General features: G+C 36.1%; 7 protein-coding genes across 7 annotated transcripts; 4 read left to right on the top strand and 3 right to left on the bottom strand.

The window, feature by feature from the left end:
• Positions 1-118: 118 nt before the first annotated feature.
• Positions 119-2,053, top strand: C9374_001715 (uncharacterized protein; the record flags this gene model as incomplete). Its single annotated transcript, XM_044691053.1, has 1 exon — positions 119-2,053. One exon carries the CDS (start codon positions 119-121, stop codon positions 2,051-2,053), a length of 1,935 nt encoding a protein of 644 aa, XP_044551375.1.
• A 407-nt stretch (positions 2,054-2,460) lies between these two features.
• Positions 2,461-3,555, bottom strand: C9374_001714 (uncharacterized protein; the record flags this gene model as incomplete). The annotated part of the gene is made up of 1 exon (XM_044691052.1): positions 2,461-3,555. The coding sequence occupies one exon, from the start codon at positions 3,553-3,555 to the stop codon at positions 2,461-2,463; it is 1,095 nt and encodes a 364-aa protein (XP_044551374.1).
• A 185-nt stretch (positions 3,556-3,740) lies between these two features.
• C9374_001713 (uncharacterized protein) lies at positions 3,741-7,523 on the top strand (the record flags this gene model as incomplete). The annotated part of the gene is made up of 5 exons (XM_044691051.1): positions 3,741-4,233; positions 4,278-4,924; positions 4,966-5,209; positions 5,256-6,960; positions 7,007-7,523. 5 exons carry the CDS (start codon positions 3,741-3,743, stop codon positions 7,521-7,523), a joined length of 3,606 nt encoding a protein of 1,201 aa, XP_044551373.1.
• A 19-nt stretch (positions 7,524-7,542) lies between these two features.
• On the bottom strand, positions 7,543-8,919 carry C9374_001712 (uncharacterized protein; the record flags this gene model as incomplete). Its single annotated transcript, XM_044691050.1, has 1 exon — positions 7,543-8,919. The coding sequence occupies one exon, from the start codon at positions 8,917-8,919 to the stop codon at positions 7,543-7,545; it is 1,377 nt and encodes a 458-aa protein (XP_044551372.1).
• A 375-nt stretch (positions 8,920-9,294) lies between these two features.
• C9374_001711 (uncharacterized protein) lies at positions 9,295-9,761 on the bottom strand (the record flags this gene model as incomplete). The annotated part of the gene is made up of 3 exons (XM_044691049.1): positions 9,295-9,400; positions 9,478-9,686; positions 9,753-9,761. 3 exons carry the CDS (start codon positions 9,759-9,761, stop codon positions 9,295-9,297), a joined length of 324 nt encoding a protein of 107 aa, XP_044551371.1.
• A 171-nt stretch (positions 9,762-9,932) lies between these two features.
• C9374_001710 (uncharacterized protein) lies at positions 9,933-11,117 on the top strand (the record flags this gene model as incomplete). Its single annotated transcript, XM_044691048.1, has 1 exon — positions 9,933-11,117. One exon carries the CDS (start codon positions 9,933-9,935, stop codon positions 11,115-11,117), a length of 1,185 nt encoding a protein of 394 aa, XP_044551370.1.
• A 78-nt stretch (positions 11,118-11,195) lies between these two features.
• On the top strand, positions 11,196-19,286 carry C9374_001709 (uncharacterized protein; the record flags this gene model as incomplete). The annotated part of the gene is made up of 2 exons (XM_044691046.1): positions 11,196-11,470; positions 11,516-19,286. 2 exons carry the CDS (start codon positions 11,196-11,198, stop codon positions 19,284-19,286), a joined length of 8,046 nt encoding a protein of 2,681 aa, XP_044551369.1.
• Positions 19,287-19,358: the final 72 nt, after the last annotated feature.

Here is a 19,358-nt window from a genome sequence, read left to right as displayed (position 1 = left end):
GCCGTTTGCAACAGGCTCACACTAAACGATGACTTCATCCTTACTCATCACACATGTGGTGAGTGAGTAGATTTATGAATCAATGTTGCCGTTGGTGTTGTTGGAAAATAACGAAAAAATGAGCAAGTCAAACAGGCCACAACAACACGGACGCGCCACATTTTGCTCATCACAACAATCATCACAACAAAATGAACCTAGTACTTTACCACAATCATCACAACAACTACCTTCGGGTGAAACTCAACAAACAAAATCATCGGAACAACAAATCATCAAAATGTCACAAGATGAGCTACAACAACTCACAAACAAGAATTTAAAAGAATTATGTAAACAATATCATGTTAGGACATCAGGAAACAAACAACAATTAGTCCAAACTATAATGAACTTCTACGCATCACTTAATCCAAACGCATCTCAAAATGAGTTTGAAGGGAATCTACGGAGCATTAAAAAATTGAAAAAATCTACAAACAATAATTCATCAGCCGAAACCAAGGAAACTAAGAAAAGAAAGAAATCAATGACATCAAGTAGATTAATTGAGAAATCAAAAAAAAAGAAAAAATCAAGTATTGTTTGCGAAGAATGTAATAAGAAATTTGCAAGCAAAAAAGCTCTCCTCTCCCACAACAAAGACAAGCATGGTTATATTCCTGAAGGCTGGAAAAAAGCACCGGAATTCTGTAATCCATACATCACCAAAGAATGTGGCAAACCGTCAAACAAAGTTACAAACGGAAATAGTTTTGAATTATTCAAACAATTATACACGGCTGAGGTGGAAAAGCATATTTTAGAAAAAACTAATTTAAAATGTGCTGAATTGAAAAAACCTGAGGTTACCTTGCAGGAATTGAACTATTATTTTGCGATTACTTTTACAATGGGGCTTATCAAAATGCCGGAGTTGGCACATTATTGGACAAAGGAAGAGGAATATTTATTTGGGAACGGATTAATTCGCAACATAATGACCAAGAAACGTTTTCGAGAAATTCATCAATGCATATCATACGATATTGATTGGATATTAGACACGTTTTGCAACCTGCTTCATGAGTGTTGGATCCCAAGTAATATTGGGGTTGTTGATGAATGTATTATATTGTTCAAAGGACGGTTTAAGGGAAGACAACACGTCCGTGGTAAACCACATGCCACAGGTTTAAAATTATTTATTCTATGTGACAGTTTCGGGATGCCGGTTTGGTTTTGGTTATACAGAGGGAAAAATAATGAGCATAACCTTAGTACTACCGTAGTTGATTATGTTATGGATTTGGCCAAGAAACTTCCAGATTACAACACAAGAAAGTACACAATAATTACTGATCAATTTTACGGAAGTTTGACATTAGCAGAGCAATTGAAACAAAATAACTTTGAATTTGTATTGAGTTGCCAAAGTAATCGGCCTTCCGAAATATTTTCCAATTATTTGCAACCGGATCTCAAACAGAAAGGAGATCAAAGCTTTATTGTTAGAAATGATAACGCTTTTGCAGCACTCTCAGTGTTTGATTCTGGTAAATGTAATTTTATGGCGTCTGTTGGGTCCACTTCAATTCCAAGAGAAGAATTAGAACGTGTCAAAGCCAAAGGGTCTAACAAAACACCAAGATGTGACATTTTACGATTTTATAACATGAACATGGGAAGTGTTGATTCATTTGACGCTGCATTGAATTTGTACCATTTTCGAAGTAGACATAGAAGTTGGAAACGATGCATGTTTTTTGCAATGATGAAGACACTTGTGGTTGGTTCTCACAAATTATATCAATATTTCCATATGGGACCCAATAACCGAAAGCCTCAACAATTAGGCCATTTGGTTGCCATTATTTACAGCCTTAGTGATCGACAACCTCGGTATAAGGAAATTTCAACGTTGCAACATTTTCCAATGTTGACCCAACAACCCAAACCATGTGAATTTTGTAAGAGAAAAGGAATTCGTTCCAACACCACTTTCAAATGCAGCGCATGCGCTAAACATGTCCACTCACATTGTTGGTTTCAATACCATACGTGTGGAATATAAAGTGAGATGCATATATTCTGTGACGTGTGTCAGATTCCCTCAAGCTAGTGCTCTCATTGGTTTCCTGCGGTCAAGTGCTAACGCGCTTCTTCAGGTTCAGCCCCGAGTCTAAAAGACTGGCTTCGATAATCTGACACAAGTCACACCCAAAAACTTTTGTTAATGCCAACCATGTCTCCAACACCATGCTCTCATCCGCTTCCTGCAGTTCAGTGCTAACGCGCGTCTTCAGGTTCAGCCCGAGTTTAAAAGCTTGGTGAATTCGTAATGAATTGAAATGGAGCTGGAAGGAAGTAGTTGCTTTACTGTAGGTGCGGCTAACACCAAACCAAGGTACCAACTGCGTTTGTTTTATGTTGACAACAAACATTAAATTTGGGAAGTGGGAAATCATCTTTCACACTTCCCTAGTTCGACACAGTCGGACCGTGAGGGACCTTTTTCAATTTTTTGAATTTTGCAAGTTCATCCACCAGTTTACAAAACATAGGTGGTACGGCTGAGTAATGAAAGGGATATTGTAGACAAATTATTGCGTTTCGTGTTCGACAAACCACCTCTCTATCTTTTCCAGTCACTACATCTGTATACGTTCCTGCAGCAGTGAAACTATTTGATTCAAATGGTTCACCAGGTTTTGAAGTCATCTTTGAGATGGGTCTTGAAGCTTCTTCCTCTGTGTCAGCAGCTGCTAGTAAATCATCTAAATTGGTGAAAGAAGACTTTCTAGAATCAGATGTATCCATTGCGTCACTTGAAGATTTACCTGATGCTGTTATCCAAATGTACCCGTTCTTGCCAAGAATCACTTTCACTCCAAAAGAAAAATTATGAAAATGTTGCGTGCACCGTTTCACAAGAGATGGATGAACTCGGACCATCACTCCATTTGCTAATTTACCATATCTTGAACTTCTAGTCTGTAATTGAAGAGAACTACCATCTGTTCTATGAACCTCTGCTGTGATCAAATCATCTTCTTGATATATGCTTCTCATGTTTAATTGATCTTCATATGTTTTTCTTCGTTGTCCTCCAGGAATATTTACAGAATTTAAATCTAACACTGCGTCTTGTCTTGCTTGTACATCAACTTTCCACTTTTTACCTGTTAATTTTGAAATTCTTCCGACAATCACATCACCAACTTCAGCATGGTACCTCGCTCGGACAGGTCTTACTGAAATTAATTTGTTTACTTGTTCTACTACACCACAAACGCTGCTTATGAGTTGATTTCTTTCATTACGATACGTTCCGTGCCCACACAACACATTGCTTCCATTCTCTACAATGAGTTCTCCGGGAGTAACGATATGAATTTCTTTCAATTGCCCTTTTGATGATGATTCCTTTTGAAAAGCAAATCGAATAATTCCTTGCTCCTCCTCATCGTCTTGCATTCGGTTCGATGAATAAGTATCATCATCATTTGGATGATCTTCTCCGCTATCATCATAGCCATCTTCATCACCACGATGGTATTCCAATTTGTTCGACATTTTTTGTGATTCAACAAAATTTGATCCTCATCATCATTCCGTTTAAAAACGACTCGAGTCGGGAAACACACGTTTCTATGACCAACAATTGTTGCCTTGTTGCATTAAAGGAAAGCCAGTTGGAGAGGGATATCCGTAAATAACAAAAAAAATAAGGCGTCCCTAAAAATCGTCTCTCCCTTGAGATGGAACAATTAAGGAAAGCATTTCAAAAACACGACACGTTGGGGGATGGCAGATGTGATCCATCTCAATTCAGAAACGTTCTTTCAGCGTTTGGAGTAACCAATGGAGTTAATAATGTTGTTAAACGGTTCACGTCCGATGGACGAGTCGATTACCGGGAGTTTTTAGATTACTTTGATAAATCAAGGAAGGAGAAAGCCTCATCTTCTCCCAAACAAACAACAATAGCCTCGAATCAACCAAACTCTAATGTACTTTCTTCTCCCAGATCTCTTACTAACACTCCGAACAAGAAAGAAAATAATCCAGGTCTGTTAGAGATCAAACTCTTTAACTTCCGCAAGACCATTGAGAAAGAGCTCAAAAAACTTGACCAACAAAACAGTGGCCTTGTTGCAAAAGACTCGTTTGTTCATGTTCTTGGTAAATGTGGATTCGATAACACAGAAGCAATCAACACCATAGTGGGAAGCGTTGGATCAGGAGAACATGGTAGGTACAAATAGTCGATCAAACTTGTTGATAACACGCAAAAGTTAACTATGAACTCTTCTTGTCTCTTATTGGTCCAAACGAACAGCGTTCAGCAATGAGCCTTCCACAACGAGGAATTCGTGGCGACAGAAAGGTTTTTCACGAGCTCAATGCATCTTTTTACGATCAGCTCAAGAACAAAGATCCTCTTAGTTGCGGATTAATAGAAGAGAATCAGTTTAAGAAAGTGATTGTTTCCCATTTTCCTTCTAACTACTTGCCATCTCTTAATGAAAGAATTAAGGAATGCACTTCAGGTGGTAAAGTAGACTACAATCAATTTGTCATGAAGATTTTAGAGGATAAAAGGTTAGAAAATTCAGAATACTCTCCCCGAGGAATTAAAACATATCCATACAAAACGTCAGAAATACTGGATGCAGAATTGAATCCAGATGCTAAACCGAAATTTGAGGGGTCATTAGCTACCTTTCCAAAGAGAGACAGTGTTGGAGATATTTTGTCATTTACACCAGAGCATACGAATGAGGAGCGACCACTAAAAAGATACGTCTCACCCACCTTCAAATCAGATTTTACTCTAAGTGTTGCATCTCAAGAGAATGATTCTTCTAAAATACTAACTACTCCTCTAAAGTCGCCATTACTCCAGTTTTCGGAGTATGAGAAAGAGGAAAAAAAGTATGGGGTAAGTACTAGAAATTTTTGACAATGCTAACAAAGGAAAAGAAAAAAATATCACCACACAAAGAATCGACCATAGAACGAACTCCCTCTAAGAAACATTTCCAAAATACAGTCATCAATGCATCTGATGACAATCCTCTCTGTAATCCTAAATCAGACAGCTCATATGCTCAGCTTCAAGAAATGAAAAGAAAAAACCACGAACTACGAGAAGCCATTAACAAAGTAAGAACAGAGCTTAATCGAAACAAAATCTTAAAGAATCAAATTAGCGATACGCTTGACAGTAAGTACATACTATTTCAATGTGTAACGTACAAACTGTGCTTCAGATTGTGGAGAAATATCCAGTTCAGAAATGAAAAACATGATTCTTAAGGCTGGGATTGGGTTGTCAGAAGAGCAAGTAAATTATGTTATCAACAAATGCGACCACAACAAGGACGGGTTTATAGATTATTATGACTATAATACTTTAACTGCAGGCGTTGGGGAATCAGCATTTGAAACCAATTTACAAAATAATGGTTTACTTAAAGAAGAAGCAGTAGAAAGGTCTCAAAAACCCAAAAAACAGTTTCCTAATGCACCAACATTCAAACATCAGATTCAAGTTGGCTTTAGAAAAGAAAACACACCTCTTCCAAACCAGAAATTGGCTGATATTTCTGCTGAGAAAACATTACAGCCAAGCCAAGTGCAAACACAAGATGTGGCTGAAGATGACGAAAGAGCTGAAGTTGTACCAGAACCTAGTACCATAATTGATGAGGCGCAACAGATGGTTGAAGATGGAACCTCATTTACTCTTTCCGACACAACCTCAGAAGCTAATACCTCTGTTGTACCAAGCTCGTCAATAGCTTCTTCAAAACAGTTACAACACTCTACCAAATCAAACTACAGATTACTTGCCTTCCATGTTGCCGACAAACTTAAATCGTCGGCTCCTTCAATGCAAAAAGCCTTTAAAAGCTTTTTACTTGACAAAGACGGCACAATATCTCAGAAAGAGTTTCTCAATGGCCTAACGAAGATGGGAATAAGCATCTCTCCAGAAGAAGTTGACTCTTTAATGAAAAATATTACACAAGACAAAAAATTGAATTACACAAACTTTGCCAAGCTAATTGATAGTTCATACTGGGGATATAGTAAACACCAAGATTCGGTTGATGAACCCTCTCCCAGACGTGTAAGTAAAGAGGAAGAAATAATCAATAGAAGAATTAGATCAGAACTGGTTGACAGCACAGGAATGAATCCTGTTCAAATAAGAGAATCTCTTCGATCGGTTGATAATGACAAACAGATGTCGCTGCCTCCTGAAAGATTCAAAATCGCCTTAAAATTAATCAATCCCTCATTACCAGACTGGATTGTGGACAGAGCTGTCAGAAAGAGTGCACTAGATAATGGTCGATGTGATTACAACAAATTTTTATGCGATTTAGGATTCAAACTACCAGACGACAATAACGTTTTCACACAGCAAGTAGTTAAAAAACAAGATGTATTTAATGTCGAGAACCAAAAGGAGTTGTTAGATTTAGGTGCTTTAAATAGATCATGCTATGATTTGGATGATTGCAGCACGTGCCAAACACCAAGAAAAGATGAACAAACGCTTGAAAAGTCAATGGGAAAGAAAAAAACTATTCTCCTTAACAGCTCCATTAGTAATCTTCTTGAAAACGAAAATACTGCATCTCCAACAACCTTTACCCCTAAAGGAGTGAGATATTCAAGCACCCCACCTTCTCGAAATCCTCTTTTTGGCGAAGATATTAGTTCTTCTGGAATCAAAGTTGGATATTCCTCAAAACCAAAAGAAGAATCAATGTCTTCTAAAAAAGTATTTGAGAAAGAATACAATCTATCTTCGGGTATTGGCACATTTGTTAACGAACTACCTGAAGTCCAAAGCCCTAGGAAAATGCTTAATCTACAACTTAGTTCCACTTTCGATTTGTCTGGACAACAACCCTCTACCCAGACAACGAAAAAGTCAGCTAAGAAATTGTATTCTCAAAAACAGTAAGTTGATGTTTAACCTCTACAAAATTGTTTCATCCATATTCAGTAACACTGAGATTTCTATTGTGAGCAAGGAGCCACAAAGCCCAAGAGCAAAGCAAACTCAAAAACAAAAAATCGACACTAAAGAGTTGTTGTTTTCCAAGATGGAAGAACATCATAAAAGCGCAAAAGATGCCTTTAGAAAAATGGATGCATATTCTAGGGGAAGTCTTTCAATCGAAGATGTTCAAAGAGTTTTTAAGGATATGAATGTTCATGTCTCAAAAGACGAGATCAAAAAGGTGTTTAACATTGAGGATAATAGAAATGCTGAACCTATCAACTTTACACAATTTGCAGCTACATTTAAACCTGCAGAGAATGTTGCCAAAGAAGACCCACATCCCCCTTCACCACGTGGTAAAGTTGCCAAACACAACCAATCAAGTTTAGATTATTTGTTGAAAGGTGAGGGAAAAACTTTAACACAAGACGCGTCACGTGGTCGATCAAACTCAGTGCCAAACAGAAGAGACATGTTTAGAAGTCTAAGTGGAAATATTATTTCATGGCAGGAATAAAATTATTGTCCAAGGAATGTTATACATTACTGTATCTACGAGCTGCTACAGACCCTTTCACGCAAAGTTTGATCTTTTTGTAAACATGTTTGGTCACAATAAACATGATGGCAAGAAGTACAGTTCCCAATACAAAGATATACAAGAGTAGCTCAATAACAAATTTCTCATCTTGGATAGATCTCTCAAAGAAGCTAGCATAGTAAAATTTGAACTTTCCATTCAAAATAGTGTCTCCACTTGACAAATTTCGTACAGACTTCACTCCTAATCTTTGTGTTACAGTCATTATTTTCACACCTCCATTTTCTGTTGATTCAATAATAAATTCCTCGTTTGATTGAGTATCCTTTCCTGCAAACACCATCACATTGGTCATTGAATCTGATGAAGTGTTGGAAAGAAATATTAAATCTCCCGTATGAAAACCATTCATTGATATTTTGGAATCTGCAGCCTTGTATTGGTCATTGATGGTACGTGGAATTCGTTTGCTAAAAGTAACCATGTACAGAAGACTCGTAAGTCCGGTTGCATCCATGCCTGTATAATCACTAGATTCGATATCGGATATGCTTCTTCCACCCGCTATGTATTTGCACCCGATAAGCTTCAAACCGTATTTTGTAATAGGATGTTGATCAAAGTTTGTAGAGTCTGGGTCAGGTCTTACAACGGAAGCAATTCGTTCTCTTGTCGATTCTTTAAAGCTGGTAATGTCGCTCTCTCGAATGTAAGCGTTTTGAAAGAGTGTGTTAAACGATTGTGAAGAGCCCAATGTTCCATTTCCCGTAATAATTTTCACGTTTCGCCACCCATCGGTTTTCTCTACTGTTTCATAGTATAGAAGAGTTCCAAAAGATAAGTTAAAAATTAAATCTTCCTTAGTACATCCAGATTCGCTACACCTTCTTTTGAATAGCTCTGCAGAATCACTCTTCACAATGCTTAATTTTGAGTTTGAGTATTCTGATGAAGTGATTGAAGTAACATCACTCATGGTTGGGCAAATATCAGCCATCATATTTGTCGATGATGTAATCTTTGAAGATGATGTTACAAGAATATATAATGCATCTCTTTTAACAAATCCTTGAACACCTGATGTAGTTCCATCTTGATTTAAAGATGTTTGCATTGGAATATTTATCAACAACCATTTCTCGCCTGATGCATCTGTAATTGGATTTAAACTCTCAACAATAAAAACACATTCTTGGAATTGTAATTGAGTGATAACAACTCGAGGATTGGAAATGATATCATTGGCGTTTTTACCTGAATATACAATGACATTGGTCTGAGTTGAAATAGCAGAGGCAACGACATTGGAAGGAATGGAGGGTAAATAGGACGGAGTTGCTCCGTGAATTTGTATTCCCAATGATGATATCATGATGATTATTGAAACAACACATAATAATAGTTGTATTGTTGCAACATTGAAAGAGAATAAATTAATGAGAGGTTTGTTCGTGTTGCTGTAGGAAGACAACATGGATCGGTTGTTCACTGTGTTGATTCGACTTGTCCGAAACGACATTTTTCTTCTTCAAATTTTTGAGTCCGCAGCAACAAGTTATTAAATACTCTTTCATCGTCATACAATTCACCGACACGACTTTCAAGCAATTAGACGATGACTTGATGAATCTCCTCTTAACTTCAAGAATAAAAGAAATTTTATTAATTGATTTTAGTTTTTAATGAATCACGTTGATTGAATCACAACGTGTACACATGTTTATGATGATCAGCACTATATAATTACCTAGTTGTTGGATTTGTTTGCTTTCTCAACAGTCTTCTTCAAGTGGGTATAAACAGTCTTTTTAATCCAATCTCTATCGTGTGGAACGTAGGCAGAATCTTTGAATCTGTTGTGAATCAATCACCGAACACAATGATAGCATCAGAAAAATCATGTTTGAAAGATTATTCAAGAACAACATACGTTAAACAAGTAATGTCAGTCAATCTATCAATCCAATCATGTAAATCTGCTACGCTATACTGTACTTTACTCTTGGATGAGTTGATCTTCTTTAGACTTCTTTCAAAAAGTTTGCAAACTCCATCAGCCATTTCAGAAACAGACTCATAATCAAAATATGTTCTTGATTGAGCTGATTTCTCGAACTGAACGAGTAAGATACTGTGTCCCTATTCATTCCGAAAAAATTGTTAAATACGGCTTGCATTGTCTTCAAGGAAGTTCTTAATACAAACCTTTGACATTTTTTTTTGTGTAACGGCTGGGCCCAGATAATGTTTGTTGCTTTCACGTTGCGGAAGATTTATTAGTATTTGTATGAATATTAAAATTAATTAATTTCGAAACTGGATCAATTGTACAAAAAATAGCACCATTTGATCACTAGATTGTCCTCTAAACTGATTGTACTTAAAATGTCTCTCATGTCAAAGCCTTCAAAACTCGGAGAGAGTGATGATGAAGAGGAAGTTGAGGAGAATGATGTTCAAAATTCAAACACTTTGTCCTTTCATGCAATGAAGCATCAGACTACTACTCATCAACATCGCAACAACACCAACACATCAATAATACCCGCAAGCCAGGAAACTCCTTCTCTGCAACTACAGACTGCCATGACATCACAACTTCAAACTTCAATCAGTAGTAATACGATTGTAAATCATCATCAGCAAAAGCACAACAAGCAGCATTCTCAAGACAACAACAAACTAGAAATGTACAAACATATTAAACCTTTATCTGTGGATGACTTGTCTGGAGGTAGAGGAAAAATATCATATCCTTCTCTCGACGAAGTGTTGAATTCGAATGATTGGTTAAGCGGAAATAATCTTTGGATGAGTTATGTTTTACCTTCTGCACCTCCTGTGGAGATTCATGATGACGAAGAGAAGATTACTTATCCCTTGTCTGATCTTCACGATCAAATTTCAAATAATACTTTACAATATATTTTACCACCCATCACGAATCATGAAGAGGAAACAACTGAACAAAATGAACCACATCAACCACCAAAACTACCACCAATAGTCATTCATAAAATTCAACCTGATGATACCCTTACATCTATTGCTATCAAATACGGTGTGAACGAAGAAGCCATTAAACTGAAGAATCGAATATTATCCAGTGATTTAAGTATATATAACAAAACAGAGCTTGAAATACCTGACCCAACACAATTACCAAAAGAGAACTTGACATTTGAAGAAATGTCGGAAGAGGAACGTCAAAAATTAGAAGAGAGGAAGAAGGCTTTTGCTTTAACACTTTTTATGAAATTATGTTGTGTTTCAGAAGATGAAGCACGATATTATTTATCCGTTCATGACTTTAATTTTAAGGAAGCTGTGAATGAATTAAGGTCTGACTTGGAATGGGAGAAAGAGTATCAAGAGAAGCTTGAAAAAAAGAAGAGAAAGAAGCGTGTGAATAAGGTGTTGAATCAATATCCAATACTATTGACAATATCGAATTTTTTATCCACATGTTTTCCAATACAAAAAAGGCCTGTCAAGAACAATGTGAACTATCAAGATGTAGAATTAGACATGTTGCCTGATGATAATTTAATAAATTATGATAGTGATTGAACGTAATTGATCGATTCAGCTGGAAATTTTTTATAGGCATTGAATGCTTCTCTACCAAAAGAAAATATTATTAAAAAAATGAGTCAAGATGTAGAGTCGTCCATTGCAACAATCATCGAAACACCGTCGTCAGCTGCACAACAAGAAATCGAAAATCTGGCTTCAAAAAGAAATGTTCTGGACTTACCTTCCTCCATAAATTCCGAATCCATTTCTTTGGCTACGCAAAAGATATTTAACGAATTGTTGATTGATTCAAACTCCAAACAATTCGACATCAAATATGTAGCTTTGATCAAGAATAATTATTTAGAATTTATTCAGTATTTTATTCAACAAGTACAAAACTCCAAGTAAGTGTTTTATTGTTGTAGAGAAATTAAAGCATTTGTCTTTAGGTCCAACCAACAAGATATTTTGTTCGGGCTTGGAATGCTGGCTATCATTTGTCTTCTTCTATGTGTTGAAAGCATTAACAGCAAAAATTTTACTGACAAGATTGCAATTGAAACAATCAACAACTCGTTATCGGAGCGTAAACGAAATGTTGATATTCAGTTCTTTGTTACAGTCTTGACAACCATTCAACAGCAACTTCAAGCAAAAAACAATTATTTGCTTGTTTATGACGAGTTCTTATCATTGTTATTACAACATGCCAAAGATGATAGCTTGCTTGTTTTTGATCAGGCTACTGTTCAATATGCTTATCAGTACATCATCAAGGAATGTCAAAGGTTTTTAACAACTCTAGATAGCATATCAAACCTATTTCTTGTCTTAGATATCCTAGATACAATGTCAAGCTTATCAAAGATTGATACTAACAGCGTCATTAACTACATTACTTTCGCGATGCAAACTTCATTTAAAGATGTCATTGACATTCTCGTAGGGTGGTTTTTAGATAAAAACACGCTCCATAAGCAGAAGCTTAGAATTGGAGAGTCTTTGGCAAACATGCCGTCATCACTTTGGGAGGGAAAACACCTCGATTTTACTTCCAACCTTATTCAAAAGTTTATTAGCGACATGAACTCCTTGAACGATGAACGCCAATTTCAAACTTTTGTCATGTGCTTAAGATTCGTTTGTGTATCATTGTCTCCACCCACTTTTTTCCAAATTCTCAACAGAAATAAGACAATATTAGCATTGCTTTTTGACACATTGTTTTTAGGATCCTTGACAAAATTTTCGGACAAGAAGAAACAACTTTGGAGGTCCATTTTAGAATGCATTATTACATTCACAGAAAAAATTTCAATCCAAAGAAAGTCTTCTGACCAAAACATTGTTAAAAACGTGGAAACCGATATTGCTGAGAACACTTTAGGTTACATTGAAGGCTTTCTTTCCAATTCTTGTGATGATATACCTTCAGAGTTTTTCTCGTTTGTTCTAACAGTGTTGAACAACCTAGAATCCGTGCTATCTAAACCAATGATCAAGATATTTATTAATGAAGTTTTACGTTTTGCATGTAAACAGATCACCATTGACGCTTACTTGTACTTGGAGCTTGCACGTATATTTGACATGCTATTTAATACTTTGCTAAAGAAGAGCACATTGGAGGTGTTGAAGTGGACCGAGAATAATGATTTTAATCGATTATTTGTGTTTGGTATGATGGCCTTTTCAATGGATAAGGGAAATGATCATATCTATTCAGATTTGTTGAACGGTCATGAGAATTGGATGGAAGATATGTTGCAAAGTGATGAACAAACATTTATTGAAATGTTAAAGAAGTTCAGAAATAACTTTGACAAATTCAAAGGGAAAGTGAGCAGTGAGTTAGTACTTGAGATAGTTTTGCAACTATTGAACAGAAACATGGTGTCTCAGCATGTTCAAAGAGAGTTGTTGCTATGGTTGCACCTCATCTATCAATCGGAAACTACTCTTCCTACAGACAACGCCGTTGATACCTTAAGATCCATATTGGACAGTGATTCTTCGATTGAAAACAAACTGGCAGTATTGAGAGTTGTTGTGGAATGCTTAGAGAAGGTAGACACTGATAAGTACAGCTTGAACGGAACAACTCAGCTATTGGGCTGTTTTTTCAAATGTCTTGAAAGCAATAGCGAAGTTATTTTCTCTGAATCCGTTGAAAGTATTCGAAAATGTGGTCATATATTGGTAGATCAAACTGTTACCAGTGAATTTACTTGGTTCAAATATTATTCATCGAGACAAAGTGAAGGCTTGCCTGATGGAACTACATTGAGCAATGATTTTGAGCGATTGTTTAGCTCTCTCGAAAGTTCAACCATCGAGGATCCATATGTGTACAAGAGCGTTCCGAATGCTGTACTCTATTGTATTGTTAACAGATTGAAAACACCTTTCGGTAACGCCATGCCAACATTTGAGGAATTCGAGAAGTTATTAATCAAACATCCTGATAGCGAGGTTTTGCAATATTTTATAAGCGAGCTTCAAAGGCAAGTGAATGCCTTGATATACAGCCACGCTTTTAGTAGTTTATTTCACTCTCAAGTTGTTACCTTTTTTACGAGTAACCTAAAAGTTTGTAACGATTGGTTCACTAGACTTCAATCTCAAATGTCTGGAAGAATTGTTTATAATGGACTAAAGTCCTTGCTTTCAGAGAAAGAAAAATTGGAAAGAGTAGAGACTTTATTAATTGCCATTTGTACCACTCTTTGTGAAGAGTATGATGACCAGGAGATGTTGAACGGATTACAAACTGTAATAGAGACAGATTTTCAAAAACATCCATCCTTTTTACAAGTGGTAAAAGGGTTCATTCATGAAACACAAGGTCGATTTGAAGAGGCTCTCAGATATTATGAGGAGATACCATCGTTTTTTAGTGAACGAAACAGAACCAAAATTATGGATAGAATTTTGATGTGCAAGTACTACCTCAAAACAGATGAGAGCTTTGAATTATTTCAACTTGCCTCACAATGCTCGTACTCGCCTTCCATGACCTCATATATTGAAATGGCAGAACAACAGAAAGCAGGTGTCGACTTGAGAATCACCAATTTCTCAAACAGACATGATGACTTGATTTTAAGCAAGCTAACTCTCACTGAAGAGGTTAACCACAGACAATACATCAAAAGATACCTTCATCAAAACGTCGCTCCGTTTGCAACCAATCTCATTCCTGCTCACAATTTGGAAAAAGTTAAGATCTCACCAAAATATGGCATTATTATTTATGCAGATCAAAAGAAAGCAGATACTACTTTGTTGAAATATCACTTGGATAGATGTAATATGCATACTGCTCGATCATTGGTAGAAAGACTGGGAATAGAAGAAGAGGAAAAGGCCATGTTAAAACTTGATGAGTTATATAATGAGGACCGAAATCAAGCTATTGTCAATTTGGCCAACAAGCTTTCCAGAAGTAGTAACAAACAGCTATTGATTTCTCAGAGAGCTCCGTCCAAGCTTTATTACTGGATTGACCAGAATCAACATAGTCTTGGAAAAGACACTTTAGCACAGATATGCTCTTCACTTGGAATTCATACCTCTGGCAATGATAGAAATGTAATTCCCACAATTCTTAATACGATCGTGTCTATTTCAGAGCTATTATCACCATCGTCACACAAAGATCATCTTCATATGGCTCTCGAGTTTTTAGAAAAGTACGACACTGAAAACAAAAATAGATTGCAAATGTACAGAAACATTTTACAATATCAGGTTAATTTATCACGTCTTGAAGTGACAAAGATAGTAGCCAAGTTACTAAATGATTTGAAATGTTTCGATGACGAGGAATTTAATAGATTTGTAGAGGACATAGATTATAGGATTTGGTTACCATTCATACCACAGATATTCAGTGTTTTTACAGAGTACTATGCACACGCAAAAAGTATTATTTTGAAGTTGGGCAAACACCGACTTCAAAGTATCATCTACCCATCTGTTGTTAGGTACTTGGATCATGCAAAGAATAGTACCGATATCATTGGAGAATTACGAAAAATTAATGTCGACATGGTGAACAGCGTTATATCCTTCGTTACTGAATGCAAACGAATGACTCATACTTGGCATGATCTTTGGTTACAAACTTTGGCCGGCTGCAGAAAATATTTGACCAAGACTGGTGTCAAGAGTCAAAAATTTAGAATATTACTTGAACAAACGTACAACGTTACTATGAACGCACTTCCAGAGAGTAGGGTCGAGCATTTGTTTCAAGTTCAGTATCAATCAGTGTTACAAATGATTTATCAGAGCTTGATTGAATTGAGCAACAGAACTGATGACGTTTCTGACCTAGAACTTGATATTGTCAAGCATAAGCTTTCTGATCTTTCTCATCAAATATCTAGAGGCTCAATATTTAGAGAGTTCCAAATGGAAGATGTTGTTCCAAAGTTGCTAAATCCTGAGATTTTAAGAAATATCCCAATTCCTGGTTTCCACTTGCATTCAAGCGAGGATAGTCTCGTTACAGTGGAAAGTGTCAATAGCAAAGTTAAAGTGCTTGGCTCTAAAACAAAACCAAAAAAGATTATTCTGATAGGAAACAATGGAAAGTCGTATACATTCCTACTGAAAGGAAAAGAAGATCTAAGATTGGATCAAAGAATGCAACAGTTCATTAGAGCATCTAACATGATATTGAAGTATAACAATAGTGACCCTCTCCTACGAAATAGAACATATGATGTTACTCCTCTTGGAAAAAATTGTGGTTTAATTGAATGGATTGAAGACACACAAACAATCTTTAATTTATACAGAAAGAAGGACAGCGTTTACAAGCCAATGGACCATTACTACAAGTGTTTACTTCCAATTCTAAAATCTGAAAACATTACAAAGCAGCCTTATCCTACTTCAGTTTTGAAGAAGGTATTTACAAAGTGCAAAGCTACTCTCGATAAGGAACCAGGAATTAATCCCGCGGATACGTTACAGCGTCATGTTCTATTCAATCCAACACAAACCTCAATTAACAGTAGCTTTGAATCTCAACGGAACTTTATCATATCTACCGCATGTATGTCGGCTATTGGATACGTTGTTGGTCTTGGAGATAGGCATTTGGATAACATTCTCATTGATTCGTTTACGAGCGAAGTTATCCATATTGATTATCAAATATGCTTTAATCAAGGATTGAATCTACCCGTTCCTGAAATTGTTCCATTCCGATTGACACCCTGTATCCAAATGGCAATAGGAGATTCTGTTATGAAATCAAAGTTTTATAGTGTTTGTGAACAGACATTAATGTCGCTTCACAAGGAGAAAAATCTGTTGTTAGAATTACTGATGACCTTTATCAGCGATCCTTTGATTGATCAAACATCAGATCAACAAATTCACTCCATTTTTGACAAACAATTAGATGCACTCTTCCTTGAGCAGGTAATTGAGAAGAAAGAGGATATTGTATCCGAATTCAAGGCCTTTATGGAGGGTATTTCATTGCTCGATGTTTTCGAAGAGGTTCGTGTATCCGAACAAACTAGAATCGAAGAATATTGCCTAATCATTGAAAATGAAAAGATATTGCAACAAGAGAAAACTAGCATTGACGTTTCCTCATTCAATTCTATTGAATCTGCCAAAGACAAGCTGGATACTGAAAAATTGAGAGTCGCTGCTGAAAAGCATGTCGTTAGTGCTTCCTTGGAGAATTTATTGAAGAAGTTTAGCGACGAATCTGCTCAACATTTCAATTTATTCAACACAGTCAAAAATAGGGAATTTACTTTAGCATATATGGGCATAAGTATCACCAAGCCTGAACCATTGTTGCACAATATTCTTCCTTATCTCTCAACGGATAGCACAGAGTATTTCCAAAAACAACAAGAAGTAGAAGATAAGCAAGTGAGACTAAAGATGTGTGTATCAGAGATGGTTTCCTCATTACGAGAAATACAAGGCATGTATAACCGATACTCAGACATGGAGTACATTGCTCATGACATGAAATATGTCATCTCCAACGTGCTACATCAATTATTGATCTGTAAGGATCCTTCTCAATTAGAACCAATTGTCAGATCTATTTGTGTTCCACTCCCTGAGCTTTTGAATAGCATAACAACACTTGATAACGAGCTTGCAAAGCTTGACAAGGATCTACAGTTTTTAACCAACCAACAATTCTCTATTCCAATGGTATCTTATAGCCATCAAATTGTGGACGTTGTATCGCTTTTGAACCAGATAATTATTGAAGCTATTGACTCAAGCCGTTCGATGATGCCATCAGAGTCTTCTGTTTATGATGTGAGTGATTGGTGTGGATTTAGAAATCTTCTCAGAATCGAAGCTTGTATTGTATTTTGTCACGATAATGGTCTGTCCAGCGCTAATCAAATACCAACTAAGGACCAACTTGTGCTACTCTCTACGGGTATTGCAAACATTACAAGTACAGTCAAACAATTCTTGGAAAACTTTGTGTTTGTAATAATTCCAGAATTTTTAACAGCTCTCTCTCAATCAGATTCTGTAATCAAATTATTAAGAATTATTATGGATTTATTTGAAAGCGACATGAGTATTAAGGACAAAATGATGGCCTACCAAGTACATCTCAGTAATCCTTCTAGTGCAAATCTACTATGCTTGGCGATGGATACTCAATTTACACAGCTTGAAACGCCATTCAAAGAGTTAAGCTTAATTCCAAATGTTTCTGATTTATTTTTTTCCACCAAGCTTGATACGCTTCACGATATATTCTCAGAGTTGTTGAACTATGATCCATCTTATAATCAATCTATTTACAACATTATCAATATTATCAAAGATCATGTCGATACATTTGTAGAAAAGGTCACCATTCCAACATTGATAGAAACACTTCAACAATGGAATATCTACCGCTCTGACGTATCTAATGAAATTCGTTCCAATGAGGCATTGATGCATCAAATCAAAAAGTTGACTTTAGATTTTGAAGAATTTGGAAATCGTGTAGCTCAACGAATTATTATTCCAAGGCAGAGTATATGTCGTTCCAAATTACAGACTCTAATGTGGAACAATCAATTCAGTAGTCACGTCACTCTTAAAAATCAAAGTATTATTCACTGGAAGGAATCCATATTGGACAATTTAGAAAACTCATTGAGACGGACTTCTCTTGCTCGTGATGACCTTGTGCACACCTTGCAAGAACTTCAAAATTTAGAGCAAAACAAATACTTGACAATTTGCAAGCCCTATCTGAATGAATCTCAATTCAACGGCTTGTTGACCAATATTTCTACGAGAAATGCTAATATGGAGAATATGATGAAACAACTTCAAACAGAGATTGTTTTTGGCAAATCAGTGTTATATTTGGAAAAGAAAGATAGACAGGTACCTTTTGATACAGCAGATCTTGGTTCTATCTATGGATCTGAATGTTACAATGCCATTAAGAATTGGCAATCTCTCTTCGAGAAGGAAATTTTATATCAAAAAGAATACCAAGATCTTATTCACCAAAAAGAGCGATTTGAAGAGTTGGAACATGAAATTGAAGCGCTTCATACAACATTGAAAGATCCTGACTTGGTAGAGGTACAATCCAACCAAATGCACTATTCTGATTTGATACGATCTAAATTCATTGCACCCTACAAACAGCTTGCTTCTAAGGCAGCTATCTCATACATGAATTTGATTTCTCAACTTGTGAGTGTATTACAGTCCATGATTGAGTTGAGTAGTTTCCACAAAGCATTCAGACAAGCACTACAACAATTTGAAGCTAAATTAACTGCTCATTATGAACTGGTCAATCAGTACTTTGTGGATTGCAACGATTCATTAGAGTTCAAGAAGGAATCTATGGATTCATTATTCCATTATCAACATCACAAAAAGTTGATTTCAAGAACGAATGAGTTGAAACAATCCGTGAATGACATCTTTGATTATACGATTGACCAATTTAATGAAATATCCAAACAAATAGAAGAGCAATCATATATTGAAAATATTGATGATGATATTATGCCACAACAACAAAAGAATTCCAATAACAATTATGATGGTCCATTTATTGTTCAACTAGTGGAGCAGAGACTCAACGAAGCAGATTCCAACGAAAAAGTGAGAAACATCATTGCCAAACAAATGGAACAAGCTACCAGCGAAGAAAACTTATCCAAGATGTATAAGGGATGGATTCCATGGTTGTAGGAAACTGAGGTGAATCACTGAATGAAAATTATAAATTTCAAATAAATCATGAGGGTCATCGAAAGAGCGACA

Source organism: Naegleria lovaniensis, assembly GCF_003324165.1.
Source record: "Naegleria lovaniensis strain ATCC 30569 chromosome Unknown tig014, whole genome shotgun sequence".
Classification (NCBI taxonomy): Eukaryota; Heterolobosea; class Eutetramitea; order Acrasida; family Naegleriidae; genus Naegleria; species Naegleria lovaniensis.
Note: the sequence above shows the minus strand (reverse complement) of the source record. Positions and strands in the feature narration are given on the sequence as shown.